At 42.3% G+C, this 21,516-nt stretch overlaps 1 protein-coding gene across 1 annotated transcript; it reads right to left on the bottom strand.

The window, feature by feature from the left end:
• Positions 1-6,740: 6,740 nt before the first annotated feature.
• endog (endonuclease G) lies at positions 6,741-16,002 on the bottom strand. The gene is made up of 6 exons (XM_061980053.2): positions 15,803-16,002; positions 15,326-15,519; positions 15,115-15,256; positions 7,256-7,365; positions 7,105-7,186; positions 6,741-7,033 (listed from the first exon to the last, which is right to left on the bottom strand). The coding sequence occupies exons 1-6, from the start codon at positions 15,971-15,973 to the stop codon at positions 6,836-6,838; spliced, it is 897 nt and encodes a 298-aa protein (XP_061836037.2). The 5' UTR covers positions 15,974-16,002; the 3' UTR covers positions 6,741-6,835.
• Positions 16,003-21,516: the final 5,514 nt, after the last annotated feature.

The raw sequence follows: 21,516 nt of genomic DNA, 5'->3' as shown, positions 1-21,516 counted from the left end.
CTAAAGGAATGTCAAAAAAACAGTCAGATAGGTCAGTCAAACTTTAATAATATATTAAAAACCAGCGTGATGTGGGCGCGCATGGAGTCGTATATCAACATGGACAGAGCTGCGTGAAAAAAGCCACCCGGCCTCTTCGCGTAAACTTAAACTTACCTTAACCACTCGCTCATCTTTTCTTCATCCATCCCTTCGAGTTAGCTTTTATGATGACGCCGGCTGGAAAGGTCTCTTTTGGCAAGGTCTTCCTTTTGAATATCACCATGGGTGGAAGTTTCTGGCCATTAGCATGGCAAGCTAGAACCACAGTGAAGGATGACTTCTCATTCCCTGTGGTGCGAATATTCACCGTACGTGCTCCCGTTGTATCCACAGTGCGGTTCACAGGAATATCAGTTGCTGTGAAATAGTAATCCGTGTGCGGATGGAGAGATTGCGTCTCTTCATGAACCGGATCCCGGTCGCTTTGTAGGAGCCATTTTGTGGTCTTTACAGATGTAAACACACAAAGGAAATGAAACGTACGGTGATATCCGCGCGCTTTTTCTCCTTCTACGCGGGCGGGTGGTTGCTTACAGTAGAAGAAGAAGCGCTTCCTGTTCTATGGGGGCGGGTGCTTACCTTGGCGGTTGCTTGCGTAGAAGAAGAAGCGCTTCCTGTTCTACCGGGAAAAAAGATGGCGGCTGTTTACCGAAGTTGCGAGACCGAAACTTTATGAAAATGAATCTTAATATTAATCCATATATAAAGCGCACCGGGTTAAAAGCCGCACTGTCAGCTTTTGAGAAAATTTGTGGTTTTTAGGTGCGGCTAATAGTGCGGAAAATACGGTACATACATACACACACACACACACACACACATACCTGCCAACTACTCTGGTTTTCCCGTAATTAGTACGGTTTTCATCAACCTATTCCGGGTTACGGTTGCAGTGATAAAAAATACGGTTTTTCATTAATTAAAAAAAAATATTTAAAAAAAAGTTTTATTCACGAAATGGCGTAACAACAATGACAATCGACCCTGCTTCCCGTAACTTCCTATCGAGCCATTCCGAATGCCATGCGCGAGGCTATTTATAGCACCGCTGCCAAGCACGAGGCACCAGTTGCCATTGTTTCCAAACGAGCGAACGATCATGGAATCAGCCGGAGAAAAATGGCAAACGAGTCTTAAACCGAAAAGAAAACTGCAGTCATTCCGTGAAGAATATTCAAAAGCCTATCCGGGAATAATTATCCGTTCCAAAAAAGGGTGAAAACTACGCGAATTGCACCTTGTGCAGACAAGATTTTTCGATGGGACACGGAGGAATTAGCGATGTAAAAGACCACGTTGGGACAAAAAAACACAAGTCTAATGCCGTTGCTAGCGATACAAGTGGACAACTTTCAACGTTTTTCGTCGCCCAAACAGATTCTTTGGATGTGATAAATGCCGAAGTTTTATTTACGGAGGCAATAATTGAGCATGGACTTCCAATCGCACTGGCTGATCACATGGGACAGTTATTTCGGAAAATGTTTCCCGACTCGGAAATCGCCAAAAAATATGGATGTGGTCGAACCAAAACATCAAACATTATTCAGTGTCTTGGAACAGAATCCTCAAAAAGTATCGCCGATGTCATGAAGACGGAACCATTTAGCATGTCGACTGACGGCAGCACCGATGACGACGATGTAAAACTGTACCCCATTTGTGTTCCATATTTCGATGACGACATTGGAAAAGTATTGTCAGTACTTCTGTCTTTGAGGGAATGCAATACGGCTTCCACAGGCCAAAACATTTACAAAATACTCGCGGAAGAAATAAGACTCAAACGAAATTCCTTGGCAGAATTTGGTTTGCTTTGCTGCCGATAATGCTGCAGTGATGATGGGATCTAAAAAAGGGTGTTGCAGCTTTCATTACGGAAATGTCTCCTTCGGTTTACATCGCCGGTAAGTACAGTTCGTAGCATAAAAAAACTCACAAAACATAACATTTTAAGTAAATCTTTTATTACATAAACAATAAATCAAATCATGGTTTTAGCAACATTTTAACCTGTCTTAATGCTAATAATCATTTTGCGTCCCTGGCTACTAGGTTTTTCTGATTTCAAAAGTTGGCAGGTATGCACACATGTATACACACACATATATATATACCGTATTTTCCGCACTATAAGGCGCACCTAAAAACCACAAATTTTCTCAAAAGCTAACAGTGCGCCTTATAACCCGGTGCGCTTTATTACGATTCATTTTCATAAAGTTTCGATCTCGCAACTTCGGTAAACAGCCGCCATCTTTTTTCCCGGTAGAACAGGAAGCGCTTCTTCTTCTACGCAAGCAACCGCCAAGGTAAGCACCCGCCCCCATAGAACAGGAAGCGCTTCTTCTTCTACTGTAAGCTACCGCCCGCCCCCGGAAGAAGAAGAAAAAACACGCGGATATCACCGTACGTTTCATTTCCTGTTTACATCTGTAAAGACCACAAAATGGCTCCTACTAAGCGAAAAGGATCCGGTTCATAAAAAGACGCAATCTCTCCATCCGCACACGGATTGCTACCGTATTTCACAGCAACTGATATTCCTGTGAACCGCACTGTGGAACGGGAGCACGTACGGTGAATATTCGCACCACAGGGAATGAGAAGTCATCCTTCACTGTGGTTCTAGCTTGCCATGCTAACTTCCACCCATGGTGATATTCAAAAGGAAGACCTTGCCAAAAGAGACCTTTCCAGCCGGCGTCATCATAAAAGCTAACTCGAAGGGATGGATGGATGAAGAAAAGATGAGCGAGTGGTTAAGGGAAGTTTACGCGAAGAGGCCGGGTGGCTTTTTTCACACAGCTCCGAAGGCGAACACACCTTCACTAAGACGGGCAGACAGCGCCGGACGACATACGCCAACATTTGCCAGTGGATCGTAAATGCCTGGGCAGATATTTCGGTCACAACTGTGGTCCGAGCTTTCCGGAAGGCAGGATTCACAGAACTACTGGACAACAGCGACACTGACTCCGATGACTTCGACGAGACGGAACCGGCCATTTTGGATCCCACGCTTGCGCAACTTTTCAATTCGGACACCGAAGACGAAGAATTCGAAGGATTTACGAATGAAGAATAACTTCAGAAGGTGAGCGCTATGTTTATTTTGTGTGTTGTGACATTAACGTTCGAGCAACATTATGTTGCTATTGCTCTACACCATTTTGAATTTTACTATGTTTGTGATTGCACATTTGCATACATTTTGGGACAGAGTTGTTAGAACGCTGGTTTTCAATATATTATTAAAGTTTGACTGAACTATCTGACTGTTTTTTTGACATTCACTTTAGCGCAGCGTAGGCGCGGCTTATAATCCGGGGCGGCTTATTGGTGGACAAAGTTATGAAATATGTAATTCATTGAAGGTGCGGCTAATAATCCGGTGCGCCTTATAGTGCGGAAAATACGGTGTATATATATACAGGTAAAAGCCAGTAAATTAGAATATTTTGAAAAACTTGATTTATTTCAGTAATTGCATTCAAAAGGTGTAACTTGTACATTATATTTATTCATTGCACACAGACTGATGCATTCAAATGTTTATTTCATTTAATTTTGATGATTTGAAGTGGCAACAAATGAAAATCCAAAATTCCGTGTGTCACAAAATTAGAATATTACTTAAGGCTAATACAAAAAAGGGATTTTTAGAAATGTTGGCCAACTGAAAAGTATGAAAATGAAAAATATGAGCATGTACAATACTCAATACTTGGTTGGAGCTCCTTTTGCCTCAATTACTGCGTTAATGCGGCGTGGCATGGAGTCGATGAGTTTCTGGCACTGCTCAGGTGTTATGAGAGCCCAGGTTGCTCTGATAGTGGCCTTCAACTCTTCTGCGTTTTTGGGTCTGGCATTCTGCATCTTCCTTTTCACAATACCCCACAGATTTTCTATGGGGCTAAGGTCAGGGGAGTTGGCGGGCCAATTTAGAACAGAAATACCATGGTCCGTAAACCAGGCACGGGTAGATTTTGCGCTGTGTGCAGGCGCCAAGTCCTGTTGGAACTTGAAATCTCCATCTCCATAGAGCAGGTCAGCAGCAGGAAGCATGAAGTGCTCTAAAACTTGCTGGTAGACGGCTGCGTTGACCCTGGATCTCAGGAAACAGAGTGGACCGACACCAGCAGATGTCATGGCACCCCAAACCATCACTGATGGTGGAAACTTTACACTAGACTTCAGGCAACGTGGATCCTGTGCCTCTCCTGTTTTCCTCCAGACTCTGGGACCTCGATTTCCAAAGGAAATGCAAAATTTGCACGGTTGGGTGATGGTTTGGGGTGCCATGTCATCTGCTGGTGTCGGTCCACTCTGTTTCCTGAGATCCAGGGTCAACGCAGCCGTCTACCAGCAAGTTTTAGAGCACTTCATGCTTCCTGCTGCTGACCTGCTCTATGGAGATGGACATTTCAAGTTCCAACAGGACTTGGCGCCTGCACACAGCGCAAAATCTACCCGTGCCTGGTTTACGGACCATGGTATTTCTGTTCTAAATTGGCCCGCCAACTCCCCTGACCTTAGCCCCATAGAAAATCTGTGGGGTATTGTGAAAAGGAAGATGCAGAATGCCAGACCCAAAAACGCAGAAGAGTTGAAGGCCACTATCAGAGCAACCTGGGCTCTCATAACACCTGAGCAGTGCCAGAAACTCATCGACTCCATGCCACGCCGCATGAACGCAGTAATTGAGGCAAAAGGAGCTCCAACCAAGTATTGAGTATTGTACATGCTCATATTTTTCATTTTCATACTTTTCAGTTGGCCAACATTTCTAAAAATCCCTTTTTTGTATTAGCCTTAAGTAATATTCTAATTTTGTGACACACGGAATTTTGGATTTTCATTTGTTGCCACTTCAAATCATCAAAATTAAATGAAATAAACATTTGAATGCATCAGTCTGTGTGCAATGAATAAATATAATGTACAAGTTACACCTTTTGAATGCAATTACTGAAATAAATCAAGTTTTTCAAAATATTCTAATTTACTGGCTTTTACCTGTATATGTATGTGTGTGTGTGTATATATATATATATATATATATATATATATATATATATATATATATATATATATATATATATATATATATATGTATATATATATATATATATATATATGTATATATATATATATATATATATATATATATATGAATGGATGTCACTTTACCTGATGTCGGCTTTCGAGCCCCGGACAAAAGTGTTTAGCCCAATGTGGCCCCCAAATTGTGGGTTCTGTTGTGGCCAGTGCCATGTACTTTGCAGTGGTTTGTTGGGGGAGCAGCACCAGCAAAAAGGACAAACTGATCCGGAAAGCCGGCCATACTATTGGCGCACAGTTGGAGGCGTTTGTGTCAGTGAGGCACAGGAGGACAAACTGCTGGCCATCATGGACAATCCAGTCCAGCAGACAATTGAGGGACATCAGAGTTCATACTCCAACAGGCTCCTTCAGCTTGGTTCCCAGTGTTGGATTGAAGAAGTCCTTCATTCCACACTCCATCCAGCTGTATAAAACACTGGCCATACAGCAATAGATGATATCTGTCTATTACCGTATTTTCCGCACCATAAGGCGCCCTGGGTTATAAGCCGCGCCTTCAATGAACGGCATATTTCAAAACTTTGTCCACCTATAAGCCGCCCCGTGTTGTAAGCCGCATCTAACTGCGCTAAAGGAATGTCAAAAAAACAGTCAGATACGTCAGTCAAACTTTAATAATATATTAAAACCAGCGTGATGTGGGCGCGCATGGAGTCGTATATCAACATGGACGGAGCTGCGTGAAAAAAGCCACCCGGCCTCTTCGCGTAAACTTAAACTTACCTTAACCACTCGCTCATCTTTTCTTCATCCATCCATCCCTTCGAGTTAGCTTTTATGATGACGCCGGCTGGAAAGGTCTCTTTTGGCAAGGTCTTCCTTTTGAATATCACCATGGGTGGAAGTTTCTGGCCATTAGCATGGCAAGCTAGAACCACAGTGAAGGATGACTTCTCATTCCCTGTGGTGCGAATATTCACCGTACGTGCTCCCGTTGTATCCACAGTGCGGTTCACAGGAATATCAGTTGCTGTGAAATAGTAATCCGTGTGCGGATGGAGAGATTGCGTCTTTTCATGAACCGGATCCCGGTCGCTTTGTAGGAGCCATTTTGTGGTCTTTACAGATGTAAACACACAAAGGAAATGAAACGTAATATCTGCGCGCTTTTTCTTCTTCTACGCGGGCGGGTGGTTGCTTACAGTAGAAGAAGAAGCGCTTCCTGTTCTATGGGGGCGGGTGCTTACCTTGGCGGTTGCTTGCGTAGAAGAAGCGCTTCCTGTTCTACGGGGGAAAAAGATGGCGGCTGTTTACCGAAGTTGCGAGACCGAAACTTTATGAAAATGAATCTTAATATTTATCCATATATAAAGCGCACCGGGTTATAAGGCGCACTGTCAGCTTTTGAGAAAATTTGTGGTTTTTAGGTGCGCCTTATAGTGCGGAAAATACGGTACCTGTTACTGTGTGGAACTATTTACCTTGTCTGTAGATCCCCCTGATCTAGATGTTCTCATTTTTTGTAATAATAATGTATTCTATGATCAAACTTTTCATCGTTTCCACATGTTTTATTTGCTTATGTAGTGTTCAAGACTTTGTGGACCTCTTGTCACAAATATGAACATCCATAAAGAAACTTATGAGCTTTATTTGGGACAGAAATCCAATATAATTGGCTCTTACTAGGATTGCAGTATGAAACAAGAAGGTTGGATGGCGAGGGTCATTTGGAGGCGATGGCGTGCAGACTGCCGCTCCTCTTCATGATGTTGGGGACGAACAGGAGTCCCGAGGCCCGCTCGATGGTTTCTATGGGAACCAGAAAACGCTCCAGAGGAATCTTCTCATCCACGGGCTCGTTTGGGAGAACGTACGATCGAAGCTCCACCCCTTCGCCCTGGACCTGCTCCAGGATCAGCACCTGCGGAGACATCATCATCATCAGCCGGCTGATGGCGGTCGGGCAGTCGATGTCAGCGGGACGCCACCCACCTTGAAGAAGTGCGTCGGCACGGCGACGTGATTGCGACCCAGGACTTGATAGCGCACGTAAAGCTTGCCGTCCGCTTCCTGCCTGAAAGTCAAGTTTGCCACGTCAAGCTCCGCCCACTGCGGCCGACACCCTAAGCAGAAGCGGCGTTACCTGGGCAGGTAGAGCGGACCCGTGCACACGTACACGTTTGCGTAGCGTTTGGTCAGAGAGCGGCACAACTTCTCCAGATTGTTCCAAGCGTTCTGGTTCAGGTGAGGGTTCTGCGGACACAACGTGTGTGTGTGTGTGTGTGTGTGAGAGAGTACAGTGGTGGTCAAAAGTGTACGTACACGTGTAAAGAACATCATGTCATGGCTGTCTGGAGTTTCCAACTCTTATTTTTTTGTGATTGGAGCACATACTTGTTGGTCACAAAAAACATTCATGAAGTTTGCTTCTTTTATGAATTTATTATGGCTCTACTGAAAATGTGAGGGTCAAAAGTATACATACAGCAATGTTAATATTTGCTTACATGTCCCTTGGCAAGTTTACCTGCAATAAGGCGCTTTTGGTAGTGTTGCGTTTTGGACCAGTTGTTCCTCCCAGGGAATTCAAGTCACAATTCGCCAGAGGTGGGACCAAGTCATTGTTTTGCAAGTCACAAGTAAGTCTCAAGTCTTTGCCCTCAAGTCCGAGTCAAGTCCCGAGTCAAGACAGGCAAGCCCCGAGTCAAGTCCAAAGTCAAGACTGGAAAGTCTCAAGTCAAGTCCTAAGTCCTGCATTTTGAGTTTCGAGTCCTTTCAAGTCCTTTTAACCACAGACTAATATATTAACACAGATTGTGTATGCTTTTCAAACGCTGTATTTATTTATTAAAACAAGTGCATTTGAAATTGCAGGAAAGAAAATTGTGCTGACATTGCACTTTATAATAGCACTATTAACCAGTCATTTGAAACATTAACTCATTCCTTTACAGAACAAACACATTGAAAAATAAAGTGCAAATGTACTTATTTGTACAAAAGTGTTAACATTGAAAAAACATGACATATACGTGAACATAACAAAAAAGTTGTACTTTTTATATGTCAGGGCCCTATGCTGCATTGCATTTGCAAAAGACCAAATTAGCCAAGAGTCTGTCAGTCATTTGTGCACGATGGGGGCGTAGTATGATGCCACCATGGCTGAAAACTCGCTCCACTGGAGCACTGGAGGCAGGCACTGCCAAGACTCTCATGGCCACTCGGAACAGTGAAGGAAGAGTCTTCATGTTCAATGCCCAGAACAAAAGGGGGGAGAGAGTTGTTTTGGGTTGGTGCACTACTTGTAAGTGTATCTTGTGTTTTTTATGTTGATTTAATTAAAAAATATATATATATATATTTCTTGTGCGGCCCGATACCAATCGATCCACGGACCAGTACCGGGCCGCGGCCCGGTGGTTGGGGACCACTGAGGTAAACAACCAACAGTATGTCAGAAAGCTAGCTAAAACGGTACACATATTCATAATATAGTATACATTTTAACTGACCTTTATTTTACTATTTTTGTCTTTTTTTTAGGTGGCTAAAATACGCGGTGCTGCTGACCGCCGTCTAACGTTACGTGTGATGTATTGACTAACGTAACCCTGCTTAAAAAAATCACTGAACAAAAAGTATGAATAAGGTAGTGAACTGCAACAGATTCCCGTGTTTGCAATAACGTTATAACGTTAGCAGTGAGTTTACAGCCTCACTGATTTAACTACACAGCAAATAAAAGTCACGTTACTTAGCCAATAAACGTTATCTTACATTCAAAACTTACCCTTCTTTGTGCAACTTCAAATGCCGGACGAAGTTGGAAGTTGTTGCCTCTCCATCAGTCATTTTGGAACCGCATGTGTTGCATACTGCAAACCGTTTTGTGTTGACCACCTCGTAATTTTTATACCCAAACAAAATTATTTTAGGTATCATTTTTTGTTCACTGGCGTGTGGTTTGGACATGTTTTCTTCGTTGGTTGTCCTGCAATTTGATTGGATGAATGCTGTGCGATGAAAACAAAGTAGATCTAATTTGATTGGCTGTTGTACTGAGAGCACACCAGCTGACACACGCAACGCTGATAGACAAGTACACAATGAAAAATACGGAGCGCTCCCGAATAACTTTTTCATCTTTGGGTTTTGGGGAAAGTAGCAAGTCATGTCAAGTCATGTCAATTCAAAAGGCTCAAGTCCAAGTGAAGTCACAAGTCATTGATGTTAAAGTCGAAGTCGAGTTGCAAGTCTTTTTGCATTTTGTCAAGTCGAGTCTAAAGTCATCAAATTCATGACTCGAGTCTGACTCGAGTCCAAGTCATGTGACTCGAGTCCACACCTCTGCAATTCGCTCCCAAGCTCTTTACGACACTTAAAGCTGAGTTGAAAAACCACCAGAGACAGAATAGGTATTTTGTTGTATATTTTCAAAGCTTTGCCAATATACATTTTGAGACCAGTCTAACCCTAGAACATTCTATTGCGCCTCCCAAAATGGTCTGTCTTCCCAACGCCAAAAACCCCTCTTTCCTTCCCCCTCCCTAGCCATAATACAAGCACAATGTCTCCCTAGTCATAATCCATTCCAAAGAACTCAAGGTTAACACACACAGTTTACTTGCTGACAGAGCATCAAGAGAAGAAATGGAAAACACGAGCTGTTTTCAAATATGACAAAGAAATGAAAGAAGTACAACTTAAATTCGGATATATGTAAATATCTGCCTCCGACAGTAGCCATCCACAAGCTTCTGCTTGACCACTTGACCACTAAATTGCTGCAGTTCAGCTAAATGTGTTGCTTTTAATAATAATAATAATACATTTTATTTAGTATAGCGCTTTTCAAAGCACTCAAAGATGCTTTACAGCATGGGTGTCAAACTGGCCCGCCGTGTAATTTCATTTGGCCCTTGAGATAAGAAAATTGAACTCATTAGAAAGGAGATTAAAGACAATGCATCGCAGCTACAACTGGGTTCTATTAACACAGATACGACTGTATCTACGACGGATACCGCCCTCCAAAATAGTTTCTCTCTCTTTGATGAACATTAGAGGAATTGTTAAGATGTGTTAAGGGGACAAAACAAACAACATGTTTACTTGACCCACTTCCTGGGAAACTTATCAAGGAGCTTTTTGTATTATTAGGTCCATCAGTGCTAAATATTATAAACGTATCACTTTCCTCTGGCACTGTTCCCCTAGCATTCAAAAAAGCGGTTATTCATCCTTTGCTCAAAAGACCTACCCTCGATCCTGACCTCATGGTAAACTCCCGGCCGGTGTCCCACCTTCCCTTTATCTCGAAAATCCTCGAAAAAATTGTCGCACAGCAGCTAAATGAACACTTAGTGTCTAACAATCTCTGTGAACCTTTTCAATCCGGTTTCAGGGCAAATCACTCTACGGAGACAGCCCTCGCAAAAATGACTAATGATCTACTGCTAACGATGGATTCTGATGCGTCATCTATGTTGCTGCTTCTTGATCTTAGCGCTGCTTTCCATACCGTCCATCATAATATTTTATTAGAGCGTATCAAAACACGTATTGGTATGTCAGACTTAGCTTTGTCGTGGTTTAACTCTTATCTTACTGACAGGATGCAATGCGTCTCCCATAACAATGTGACCTCGGATTATGTTAAGGTAACGTGCGGAGTTCCTCAGGGTTCGGTTCTTGGCCCTGCACTCTTTAGTATTTACATGCTGCCGCTAGGCGACATCATACGCAAATACGGTGTTAGCTTTCATTGTTATGCTGATGACAGCCAACTCTACATGCCCCTAAAGCTGACCAACACGCCGGATTGTAGTCAGCTGGAGGCGTGTCTTAATGAAATTAAACAATTGATGTCCGCTAACTTCTTGCAACTCAACGCCAAGAAAACGGAAATGCTGATTATCGGTCCTGCTAAACACCGACATTTATTTAATAATACCACCTTAACATTTGACAACCAAACAATTACACAAGGCGACTCAGTAAAGAATCTGGGTATTATCTTCCACCCAACTCTCTCCTTTGAGTCACACATTAAGAGTGTTACTAAAACGGCCTTCTTTCATCTCCGTAATATCGCTAAAATTCGTTCCATTTTGTCCACTAGCGACGCTGAGATCATTATTCATGCGTTCGTTACGTCTCGTCTCGACTACTGTAACGTATTATTTTGGGGTCTCCCTATGTCTAGCATTAAAAGACTACAATTGGTACAAAATGCGGCTGCTAGACTTTTGACAAGAACAAGAAAGTTTGATCATATTACGCCTATACTGTATATACCTTTATATACATATATACATATATATATACCTATACTGGCTCACCTGCACTGGCTTCCTGTGCACTTAAGATGTGACTTTAAGGTTTTACTACTTACGTATAAAATACTACACGGTCTAGCTCCGTCCTATCTTGTCGATTGCATTGTACCATATGTCCCGGCAAGAAATCTGCCTTCAAAGAACTCCGGCTTATTAGTGATTCCCAGAGCCCAAAAAAAGTCTGCGGGCTATAGAGCGTTTTCTATTGGGGCTCCAGTACTATGGAATGCCCTTCCGGTAACAATTAGAGATGCTACCTCAGTAGAAACATTTAAGTCCCATCTCAAAACTCATTTGTATACTCTAGCCTTTAAATAGCCCCCTCTTTTTTTTAGACCAGTTGATCTGCCGTTTGTTTTCTTTTCTCCATAGAGCAGGTCAGCAGCAGGAAGCATGAAGTGCTCTAAAACTTGCTGGTAGACGGCTGCGTTGACCCTGGATCTCAGGAAACAGAGTGGACCGACACCAGCAGATGACATGGCACCCCAAACCATCACTGATGGTGGAAACTTTACACTAGACTTCAGGCAACGTGGATCCTGTGCCTCTCCTGTCTTCCTCCAGACTCTGGGACCTCGATTTCCAAAGGAAATGCAAAATTTGCTTTCGTCAGAAAACATGACTTTGGACCACTCAGCAGCAGTCCAGCTGGTGTCGGTCCACTCTGTTTCCTGAGATGCAGGGTCAACGCAGCAGTCTACCAGCAAGTTTTAGAGCACTTCATGCTTCCTGCTGCTGACCTGCTCTATGGAGATGGAGATTTCAAGTTCCAACAGGACTTGGCGCCTGCACAAAGCGCAAAATCTACCCGTGCCTGGTTTACGGACCATGGTATTTCTGTTCTAAATTGGCCCGCCAACTCCCCTGACCTTAGCCCCATAGAAAATCTGTGGGGTATTGTGAAAAGGAAGATGCAGAATAGAATGCCAGACCCAAAAACGCAGAAGAGTTGAAGGCCACTATCAGAGCAACCTGGGCTCTCATAACACCTGAGCAGTGCCAGAAACTCATCGACTCCATGCCACGCCGCATTAACGCAGTAATTGAGGCAAAAGGAGCTCCAACCAAGTATTGAGTATTGTACATGCTCATATTTTTCATTTTCATACTTTTCAGTTGGCCAACATTTCTAAAAATCCCTTTTTTGTATTAGCCTTAAGTAATATTCTAATTTTGTGACACACGGAATTTTGGATTTTCATTTGTTGCCACTTCAAATCATCAAAATTAAATGAAATAAACATTTGAATGCATCAGTCTGTGTGCAATGAATAAATATAATGTACAAGTTACACCTTTTGAATGCAATTACTGAAATAAATCAAGTTTTTCAAAATATTCTAATTTACTGGCTTTTACCTGTACATTGAGACCAGTCCAGCATAGCACATTCAATCCCCCCGACAAAACCCTCTCCCCTCTTAAGTCTCTCTTCCTCCCCCCCTGGCAGTCATGTCTCTCCAGCCAAAACACATGCTTATTCTCTCTCTCTCTCTAACATTCCTCACTCAAGGTTAAGCACACAGTTTTGCAGACAACCAAAAGACCACATTTGGAAGAAAAACACTAGCTGTTCTGTAATATGATTATGAAATAAAAAGAAGTAACACTTAAATTCGGATATATGTAAATATCTGCCTCCGACAATTCCCCCTTCAGATCTTCTAAAAAGATCTTTATCGCTAGTACAACACTTCTAAAATACGCCCCTCTTTGAGCAAGCTAGTAAAAAATTAAAAGCATAGTTACATGGGGGATAAACGGAGGGAATCTATGTCAATGTCGTCACTGTCAGGGAAGGAAACGAGCATTTCTCGAAAGTCACCACTTTGCTTGACCCCCTTCAGTGACATAGCAAACCCAGAAACAGGGTGGGGTTGTCCTTCTACAGCTCTAACAATGATGCGGGTGCATCATTGTTAGATCGCCCTGCCCATGCTCACACCTGAACCCAATTTATGGAGGCTACCATGGTAACCGCACCATAGCAACAGTCCCCTCCCTGTCAACACTTCCTGGTGCTTAACGGGAAGTGGGCGGAGCAATCTGCCGAAAAGGAAATTAAACATGCTGAACCCCAACAATCAATTAAAGAAAATAAAATAAAAACAATATACCGTATTTTCCGCACCATAAGGCGCCCTGGGTTATAAGCCGCGCCTTCAATGAACGGCATATTTCAAAACTTTGTCCACCTATAAGCCGCCCCGTGTTGTAAGCCGCATCTAACTGCGCTAAAGGAATGTCAAAAAAACAGTCAAATAGGTCAGTCAAACTTTAATAATATATTAAAAACCAGCGTGATGTGGGCGCGCATGGAGTCGTATATCAACATGGACGGAGCTGCGTGAAAAAAGCCACCCGGCCTCTTCGCGTAAACTTAAACTTACCTTAACCACTCGCTCATCTTTTCTTCATCCATCCCTTCGAGTTAGCTTTTATGATGACGCCGGCTGGAAAGGTCTCTTTTGGCAAGGTCTTCCTTTTGAATATCACCATGGGTGGAAGTTTCTGGCCATTAGCATGGCAAGCTAGAACCACAGTGAAGGATGACTTCTCATTCCCTGTGGTGCGAATATTCACCGTACGTGCTCCCGTTGTATCCACAGTGCGGTTCACAGGAATATCAGTTGCTGTGAAATAGTCATCCGTGTGCGGATGGAGAGATTGCGTCTTTTCATGAACCGGATCCCTGTCGCTTTGTAGGAGCCATTTTGTGGTCTTTACAGATGTAAACACACAAAGGAAATGATAATATCCGCGCGCTTTTTCTTCTTCTACGTGGGCGGGTGGTTGCTTACAGTAGAAGAAGAAGCGCTTCCTGTTCTATGGGGGCGGGTGCTTACCTTGGCGGTTGCTTGCGTAGAAGACGAAGCGCTTCCTGTTCTACCGGGAAAAAAGATGGCGGCTGTTTACCGAAGTTGCGAGACCGAAACTTTATGAAAATGAATCTTAATATTTATCCATATATAAAGCGCACCGGGTTATAAGGCGCACTGTCAGCTTTTGAGAAAATTTGTGGTTTTTAGGTGCGCCTTATAGTGCGGAAAATACGGTAAACAAATAAGGAATTTTGGCTCCAACAACAATTACAAGACACAGAACACTAATCAGTTTTCTGACATGGACTTGTTTCTTCAGCATTGTCCACAGGTTTATAGTCAGGACTTTGGGAAGGCCATTCTAAAACCTTCATTCTAGCCTGATTTAGCCATTCCTTTACCACTTTTGAGGTGTGTTTGGGGTCACTGTCCTGTTGGAACACCCAACAGCGCCCAAGACCCAACCTCCGGGCTGATGATTTTAGCTTGTCCTGAACAATTTGGAGCTAATCCTCCTTTTTCATTGTCCCATTTAAAGCAGCAGTTCCATTGGCAGCAAAACAGGCCTCAGAGCATAATACTACCACCACCATGCTTGACGGTAGGATTAGTGTTCCTGGGATTAAAGGCCTCACCTTTTCTCCTCCAAACACATTGCTGGGTATTGTGGCCAAACAGCTAAATTTTTGTTTCATGTGTACGTAGACTTTTGACCAGGAGTGTGTGTGTGTGTGCGTGTGTGTGTGTGTGTGTGTGTGTGTGTGTGTGTGTGTGTGTGTGTGTGTGTGTGTGTGTGTGTGTGTGTGTGTGTGTGTGTGTGTGTGTGTGTGTGTGTGTACCTGAGGGACCACGTTGCTCAGGTAGAAGGTGTCTTCCATGGCTTTCTGGCTCCACTTGTGGTTGGCTGCTGCGGCCATGTGACCCCTGTCGAGGCCACTCCCCCTGTAGTCTGCGTTGGTGGCGCGGTGGTAGACGTGCAGGCTGCGGGGGACAAACGGCGGGGGGGCTCAGCGATCCGCCGCCACGCCACGCCACGTCCCGGGGACTCACCTGTCGTCCTCCTTGAAGTCGCAGAACTTCCTGTCCGCCGAGCCGCTGAGGGAGGTGCCGCTGAGCCGCTCGATGACCCACGACGGCGTTCTGGTCCGTGGGTCGTACGAGCTGACGTACGACTCCCTGGTCCTCACGTGGGTCAGCGACGGGAAGCCGTACTTCATCAGCGCGCCAGAAGAACCTGGACTCACCTGGACGGCACCAAAAAGTATTTTGAAGTATTTGTTCATACCTGAACCATGAATATACCTTATTATTACTCAATGTGTATTACTATTATTATTGTGTATTACTATTATTCAATGTGTATTAGGAACATATTCATGTTTAAAGAGAGAATTAAAGCGCTCTAATAATGAATAAAAGTCATCATCCACCTTGTGACAAAGCTATCTAGCAATATAAAATATATAATTTATCTTTTGACATAATACTACGTCAACACTAATGCGTGACGTCATCGAAGGCACGCACCGTCAGTTCGGCGGCGTGGACGCGCGGTACCGGTACCACCGGAACTTGCGCCAGGAGGCCGTCATCTCGGTGGTGCTGGTCGCCGGACGTGTGCGTCCACAGGCGGCTCGCCGACGCCCCGAGGACCGCTCCGAGCGACAAGGTCGCGGCGGTGCGCCACCAGCGTCTCATGGTGCTCGGGCGGGCGCGCGTAGATGACGTCACGAAAGGCGGCCACCGTTGATGACGTCAGGATTTCAAAATTGGGCGGCAATCGTCTTTTTAGCAAATGTAACTAGCTAGCAGCAATGTCGCCATGATTCATTTGATGAAGTATACTTAGAACTTCCCCAAATTAGTAACCGATTCCCAGCATGAATGTAAGTATTTTAATGAGTTTTCAGTCTCGTCTTAAGACTCACTTTTATTCTCTACGTGAGTTGTGTGGTCGTCTGTGTTTTTTAGGGACCGCAATGTCCCTTTGGGACAGAGGACCCTATTGTAATTGTAAGGTTTTATTATTATTCCACCGCCTCTTTGAGCTGTAATTTGACCCCCTTAACATGCTTCAAAACTCACCATATTTGACACACACATCAGGACTTGCAAAAAAACAACCCAAAACTCAAAATTGCGCTCTAGCGCCCCCTAGGAAAAAACACAGACAAAACTGCGTGAAACTTCCGGTAGCAATGTCGTAGAGACATGAAACTAGTGATGGGTTGATGAGGCGTCATGAAGCGTTTCGACACATTGCAAAACTGTATTGATACTGTGTCGATACTGTGTCACTAAATACTGACATCTGCTGGACATTAAAAATCCCTACAGGCAACCTATGGACCGACTCAACTGACACTGATTTGATGCCCTAGTACAGGGGTCACCAACCTTTTTGAAACCAAAAACTACTTCTTGGGTACTGATTAATGCCAAGGGCTACCAGTTTGATACACACTTAAATAAATAAATATATTGTCATTTGTAAGTTACACGTAAGTGTGATTTAAACAAGAATAGCTAAATAAATACATTTATATATATAAAAAATGGGTATTTGTCCGTCATTCCGTCGTACATTTTTTTTTCCTTTTACGGAAGGTTTTTTGTAGAGAATAAATGATGAAAAAAACACTTAATTGAACGGTTTAAAAGAGGAGAAAACATGAAAAAAATTTAAATAAGATTTTGAAATATAATTTATCTTCAATTTCGACTCTTTAAAATTCAAAATTCAACCGACAAAAAGAAGAGAAAAACTAGCTAATTTGAATCTTTTTGAAAAAATTCAAAAAATAATTTATGGAACATCATTAGTATTTTTTCCTGATTAAGATACATTTTAGAATTTTGATGACATGTTTTAAATTGGTTAAAATCCAATCTGCACTTTGTTAGAATATTTAACAAATTGGACCAAGCTATATTTCTAACAAAGACAAATCAGTATTTCTTCTAGATTTTCCAGAACAAAATTTTTAAAAGAAATTCAAAATACTTTGAAATAAGATTTAAATTTGATTCTACAGATTTTCTAGATTTGCCAGAATAATTTTTTGGAATTTTAATCATAGTAAGTTTGAAGAAATATTTCACAAATATTCTTCGTCGAAAAAACAGAAGCTAAAATATTTATTATTCTTTACAATGAAAAAAAAAAATTTTACTTGAACATTGATTTAAATTGTCAGGAAAGAAGAGGAAGACATTTAAAAGGTAAAAAGGTATATTTGTTTAAAAATCCTAAAATCATTTTTAAGGTTGTATTTTTTCTCTAAAATTGTATTTCTAAAAGTAATAAGAAGCAAAGTAAAAAAAAATAAATGAATTTATTTAAACAAGTGAAGACCAAGTCTTTAAAATATTTTCATGGATTTTCAAATTCTATTTGAGTTTTGTCTCTTTTAGAATTAAAAATGTCGAGCAAAGCGAGACCAGCTTGCTAATAAATAAATGACATTTGAAAAATAGAGGCAGCTCACTGGTAAGTGCTGCTCTTTGAGCTATTTTTAGAACAGGCCAGCGGGCGACTGATCTGGTCCTTACGGGCTACCTGGTGATCGCGGGCACCGCGTTGGTGACCCCTGCCCTAGTATATACAATAATATAAACCAAGTCATCGTATTTCATTTAGGATTATTTCATATCTTCATTTAAATAAAAATATATTTTTATCTTTTTTAGATACAGTCAATAAATAATGTGAACATGTATCATAACATGGAAATCTAAGAGAACGTGTTGTGGATGATTGTGGACTGGGAATTTTTTTTTTTCTTTTTTTTACACATTTTTATAAAAAAAATTTAAAAAAAGTTTTTCCGACGTATTACATTTTAGACGCTTTCTCTTCTTAGTTATTATTTCTCGGGCTGTAGAAAAGAGCCGCTCACAGGGCACAGAGGAGGCGTCAGTGCGACACAGTTGGCATATCGGTCACGTGACCGAAACAGCTCATGATCGGTCACGTGACTTTCTAAAAGCGGTACGCGCACCGACACAGGGTTTCGCTCTATGAGCTCGACGCATGCGCCGATGCATCGGTGTTGCCGGACCCATCACTACATGAAACGAAAACCTCTATGTAGGTCTGACTTAGACCTAGATTTCATACGTTGACATCCTTCAGCAAAAATCAACAAAAAGTTGGCAATTCTCCCTTCAAAACAAAAGTTTCGTAAAAACAGTCACTTTTGCCTCTTTGAGCTGTAATTTGACCCCCTTAACATGCTTCAAAACTCACCAAACTGGACACACACATCAGGACTGGCAAAAATTGCGATCTAATAAAAAAAAAAAAAAAAAAAAAACTCTAAATTGCGCTCTAGCACCCCTAGGAAGAAAACACAGACACAACTGCTCCCAGGAAGAAAACTCAGACAAAACTGCCTGTAACTTCCAGTAGGAATGTTGTAGAGACATGAAACAAAAACCTCTATGTAGGTATCATCTATACCTACATTTCATATCTTGACAACTCCCAGCAAAAATCAACAGGAAGCAGAGGTGTGGACTCGAGTCACATGACTTGGACTCGAGTCAGACTCGAGTCATGAATTTGATGACTTTAGACTCGACTTGACAAAATGTAAAAAGACTTGCAACTCGACTTCGACTTTAACATCAATGACTTGTGACTTCACTTGGACTTGAGCCTTTTGAATTGACATGACTTGACATGACTTGCTACTTTCCCCAAAACCCAAAGATGAAAAAGTTATTCGGGAGCGCTCCGTATTTTTCATTGTGTACTTGTCTATCAGCGTTGCGTGTGTCAGCTGGTGTGCTCTCAGTACAACAGCCAATCAAATTAGATCTACTTTGTTTTCATCACACAGCATTCATCCAATCAAATTGCAGGACAACCAACGAAGAAGACATGTCCAAACCACACGCCAGTGAACAAAAAATGATACCTAAAATAATTTTGTTTGGGTATAAAAATTACGAGGTGGTCAACACAAAACGGTTTGCAGTATGCAACACATGCGGTTCCAAAATGACTGATGGAGAGGCAACAACTTCCAACTTCGTCCGGCATTTGAAGTTGCACAAAGAAGGGTAAGTTTTGAATGTAAGATAACGTTTATTGGCTAAGTAACGTGACTTTTATTTGCTGTGTAGTTAAATCAGTGAGGCTGTAAACTTACTGCTAACGTTATAACGTTATTGCAAACACGGGAATCTGTTGCAGTTCACTACCTTATTCATACTTTTGGTTCAGTGATTTTTTTTAAGCAGGGTTACGTTAGTCAATATATCACACGTAACGTTAGACGGCGGTCAGCAGCACCGCGTATTTTAGACACCTAAAAAAAGACAAAAATAGTAAAATAAAGGTCAGTTAAAATGTATACTATATTATGAATATGTGTACCGTTTTAGCTAGCTTTCTGACATACTGTTGGTTGTTTACCTCAGTGGTCCCCAACCACCGGGCCACGGCCCGGTACTGGTCCGTGGATCGATTGGTATCGGGCCGCACAAGAAATAATTTTTTTTCTTTTTCTTTTTTTAATTAAATCAACATAAAAAAACACAAGATACACTTACAAGTAGTGCACCAACCCAAAACAACTCTCTCCCCCCTTTTGTTCTGGGCATTGAACATGAAGACTCTTCCTTCACTGTTCCGAGTGGCCATGAGAGTCTTGGCAGTGCCTGCCTCCAGTGCTCCAGTGGAGCGAGTTTTCAGCCATGGTGGCATCATACTACGCCCCCATCGTGCACAAATGACTGACAGACTTTTGGCTAATTTGGTCTTTTGCAAATGCAATGCAGCATAGGGCCCTGACATATGAAAAGTACAACTTTTTTGTTATGTTCACGTATATGTCATGTTTTTTCAATGTTAACACTTTTGTACAAATAAGTACATTTGCACTTTATTTTTCAATGTGTTTGTTCTGTAAAGGACGGCGCGTGTAGGGACGGCGTGGCGCAGTGGAAGAGTGGCCGTGCGCGACCCGAGGGTCCCTGGTTCAATCCCCACCTAGTACCAACCTCGTCATGTCCGTTGTGTCCTGAGCAAGACACTTCACCCTTGCTCCTGATGGGTGCTGGTAGCGCCTTGCATGGCAGCTCCCTCCATCAGTGTGTGAATGTGTGTGTGAATGGGTAAATGTGGAAGTAGTGTCAAAGCGCTTTGAGTACCTTGAAGGTAGAAAAGCGCTATACAAGTACAACCCATTTATCATTTATCATTTAAAGGAATGAGTTAATGTTTCAAATGACTGGTTAATAGTGCTATTATAAAGTGCAATGTCAGCACAATTTTCTTTCCTGCAATTTAAAATGCACCCAACCATGCAAATTTTGCATTTCCTTTGGAAATCGAGGTCCCAGAGTCTGGAGGAAGACAGGAGAGGCACAGGATCCACGTTGCCTGAAGTCTAGTGTAAAGTTTCCACCATCAGTGATGGTTTGGGGTGCCATGTCATCTGCTGGTGTCGGTCCACTCTGTTTCCTGAGATCCAGGGTCAACGCAGCCGTCTACCAGCAAGTTTTAGAGCACTTCATGCTTCCTGCTGCTGACCTGCTCTATGGAGATGGAGATTTCAAGTTCCAACAGGACTTGGCGCCTGCACACAGCGCAAAATCTACCCGTGCCTGGTTTACGGACCATGGTATTTCTGTTCTAAATTGGCCCGCCAACTCCCCTGACCTTAGCCCCATAGAAAATCTGTGGGGTATTGTGAAAAGGAAGATGCAGAATGCCAGACCCAAAAACGCAGAAGAGTTGAAGGCCACTATCAGAGCAACCTGGGCTCTCATAACACCTGAGCAGTGCCAGAAACTCATCGACTCCATGCCACGCCGCATTAACGCAGTAATTGAGGCAAAAGGAGCTCCAACCAAGTATTGAGTATTGTACATGCTCATATTTTTCATTTTCATACTTTTCAGTTGGCCAACATTTCTAAAAATTCCTTTTTTGTATTAGCCTTAAGTAATATTCTAATTTTGTGACACACGGAATTTTGGATTTTCATTTGTTGCCACTTCAAATCATCAAAATTCAATGAAATAAACATTTGAATGCATCAGTCTGTGTGCAATGAATAAATATAATGTACAAGTTACACCTTTTGAATGCAATTACTGAAATAAATCAAGTTTTTCAAAATATTCTAATTTACTGGCTTTTACCTGTATCTTGTCTTTGCAGTCTATTCAATTGAAAATAAGTTGAAAAGGATTTGTTGTATTCTCTTTTTATTGACCATTTACACAAC

This window comes from Nerophis lumbriciformis, linkage group LG20 (genome assembly GCF_033978685.3).
Source record: "Nerophis lumbriciformis linkage group LG20, RoL_Nlum_v2.1, whole genome shotgun sequence".
NCBI classification, from domain to species: Eukaryota; Metazoa; Chordata; class Actinopteri; order Syngnathiformes; family Syngnathidae; genus Nerophis; species Nerophis lumbriciformis.
The sequence above is the reverse complement of the archived record's forward strand: the minus strand, read 5'-3'. Positions and strand labels throughout refer to the sequence as shown.

Coding starts and splice junctions, on each gene's coding strand:
- endog (XM_061980053.2), bottom strand. CDS start 15,973: ATGAGACGCTGGTGGCGCACCGCCGCGACCTTGTCGCTCGGAGCGGTC. Junction 15,257..15,325: donor GACTTCAAGGAGGACGACAG/GTGAGTCCCCGG, acceptor TGTCCCCCGCAG/CCTGCACGTCTACCACCGCG. Junction 7,366..15,114: donor TGAGCAACGTGGTCCCTCAG/GTACACACACAC, acceptor TTGTGTCCGCAG/AACCCTCACCTGAACCAGAA.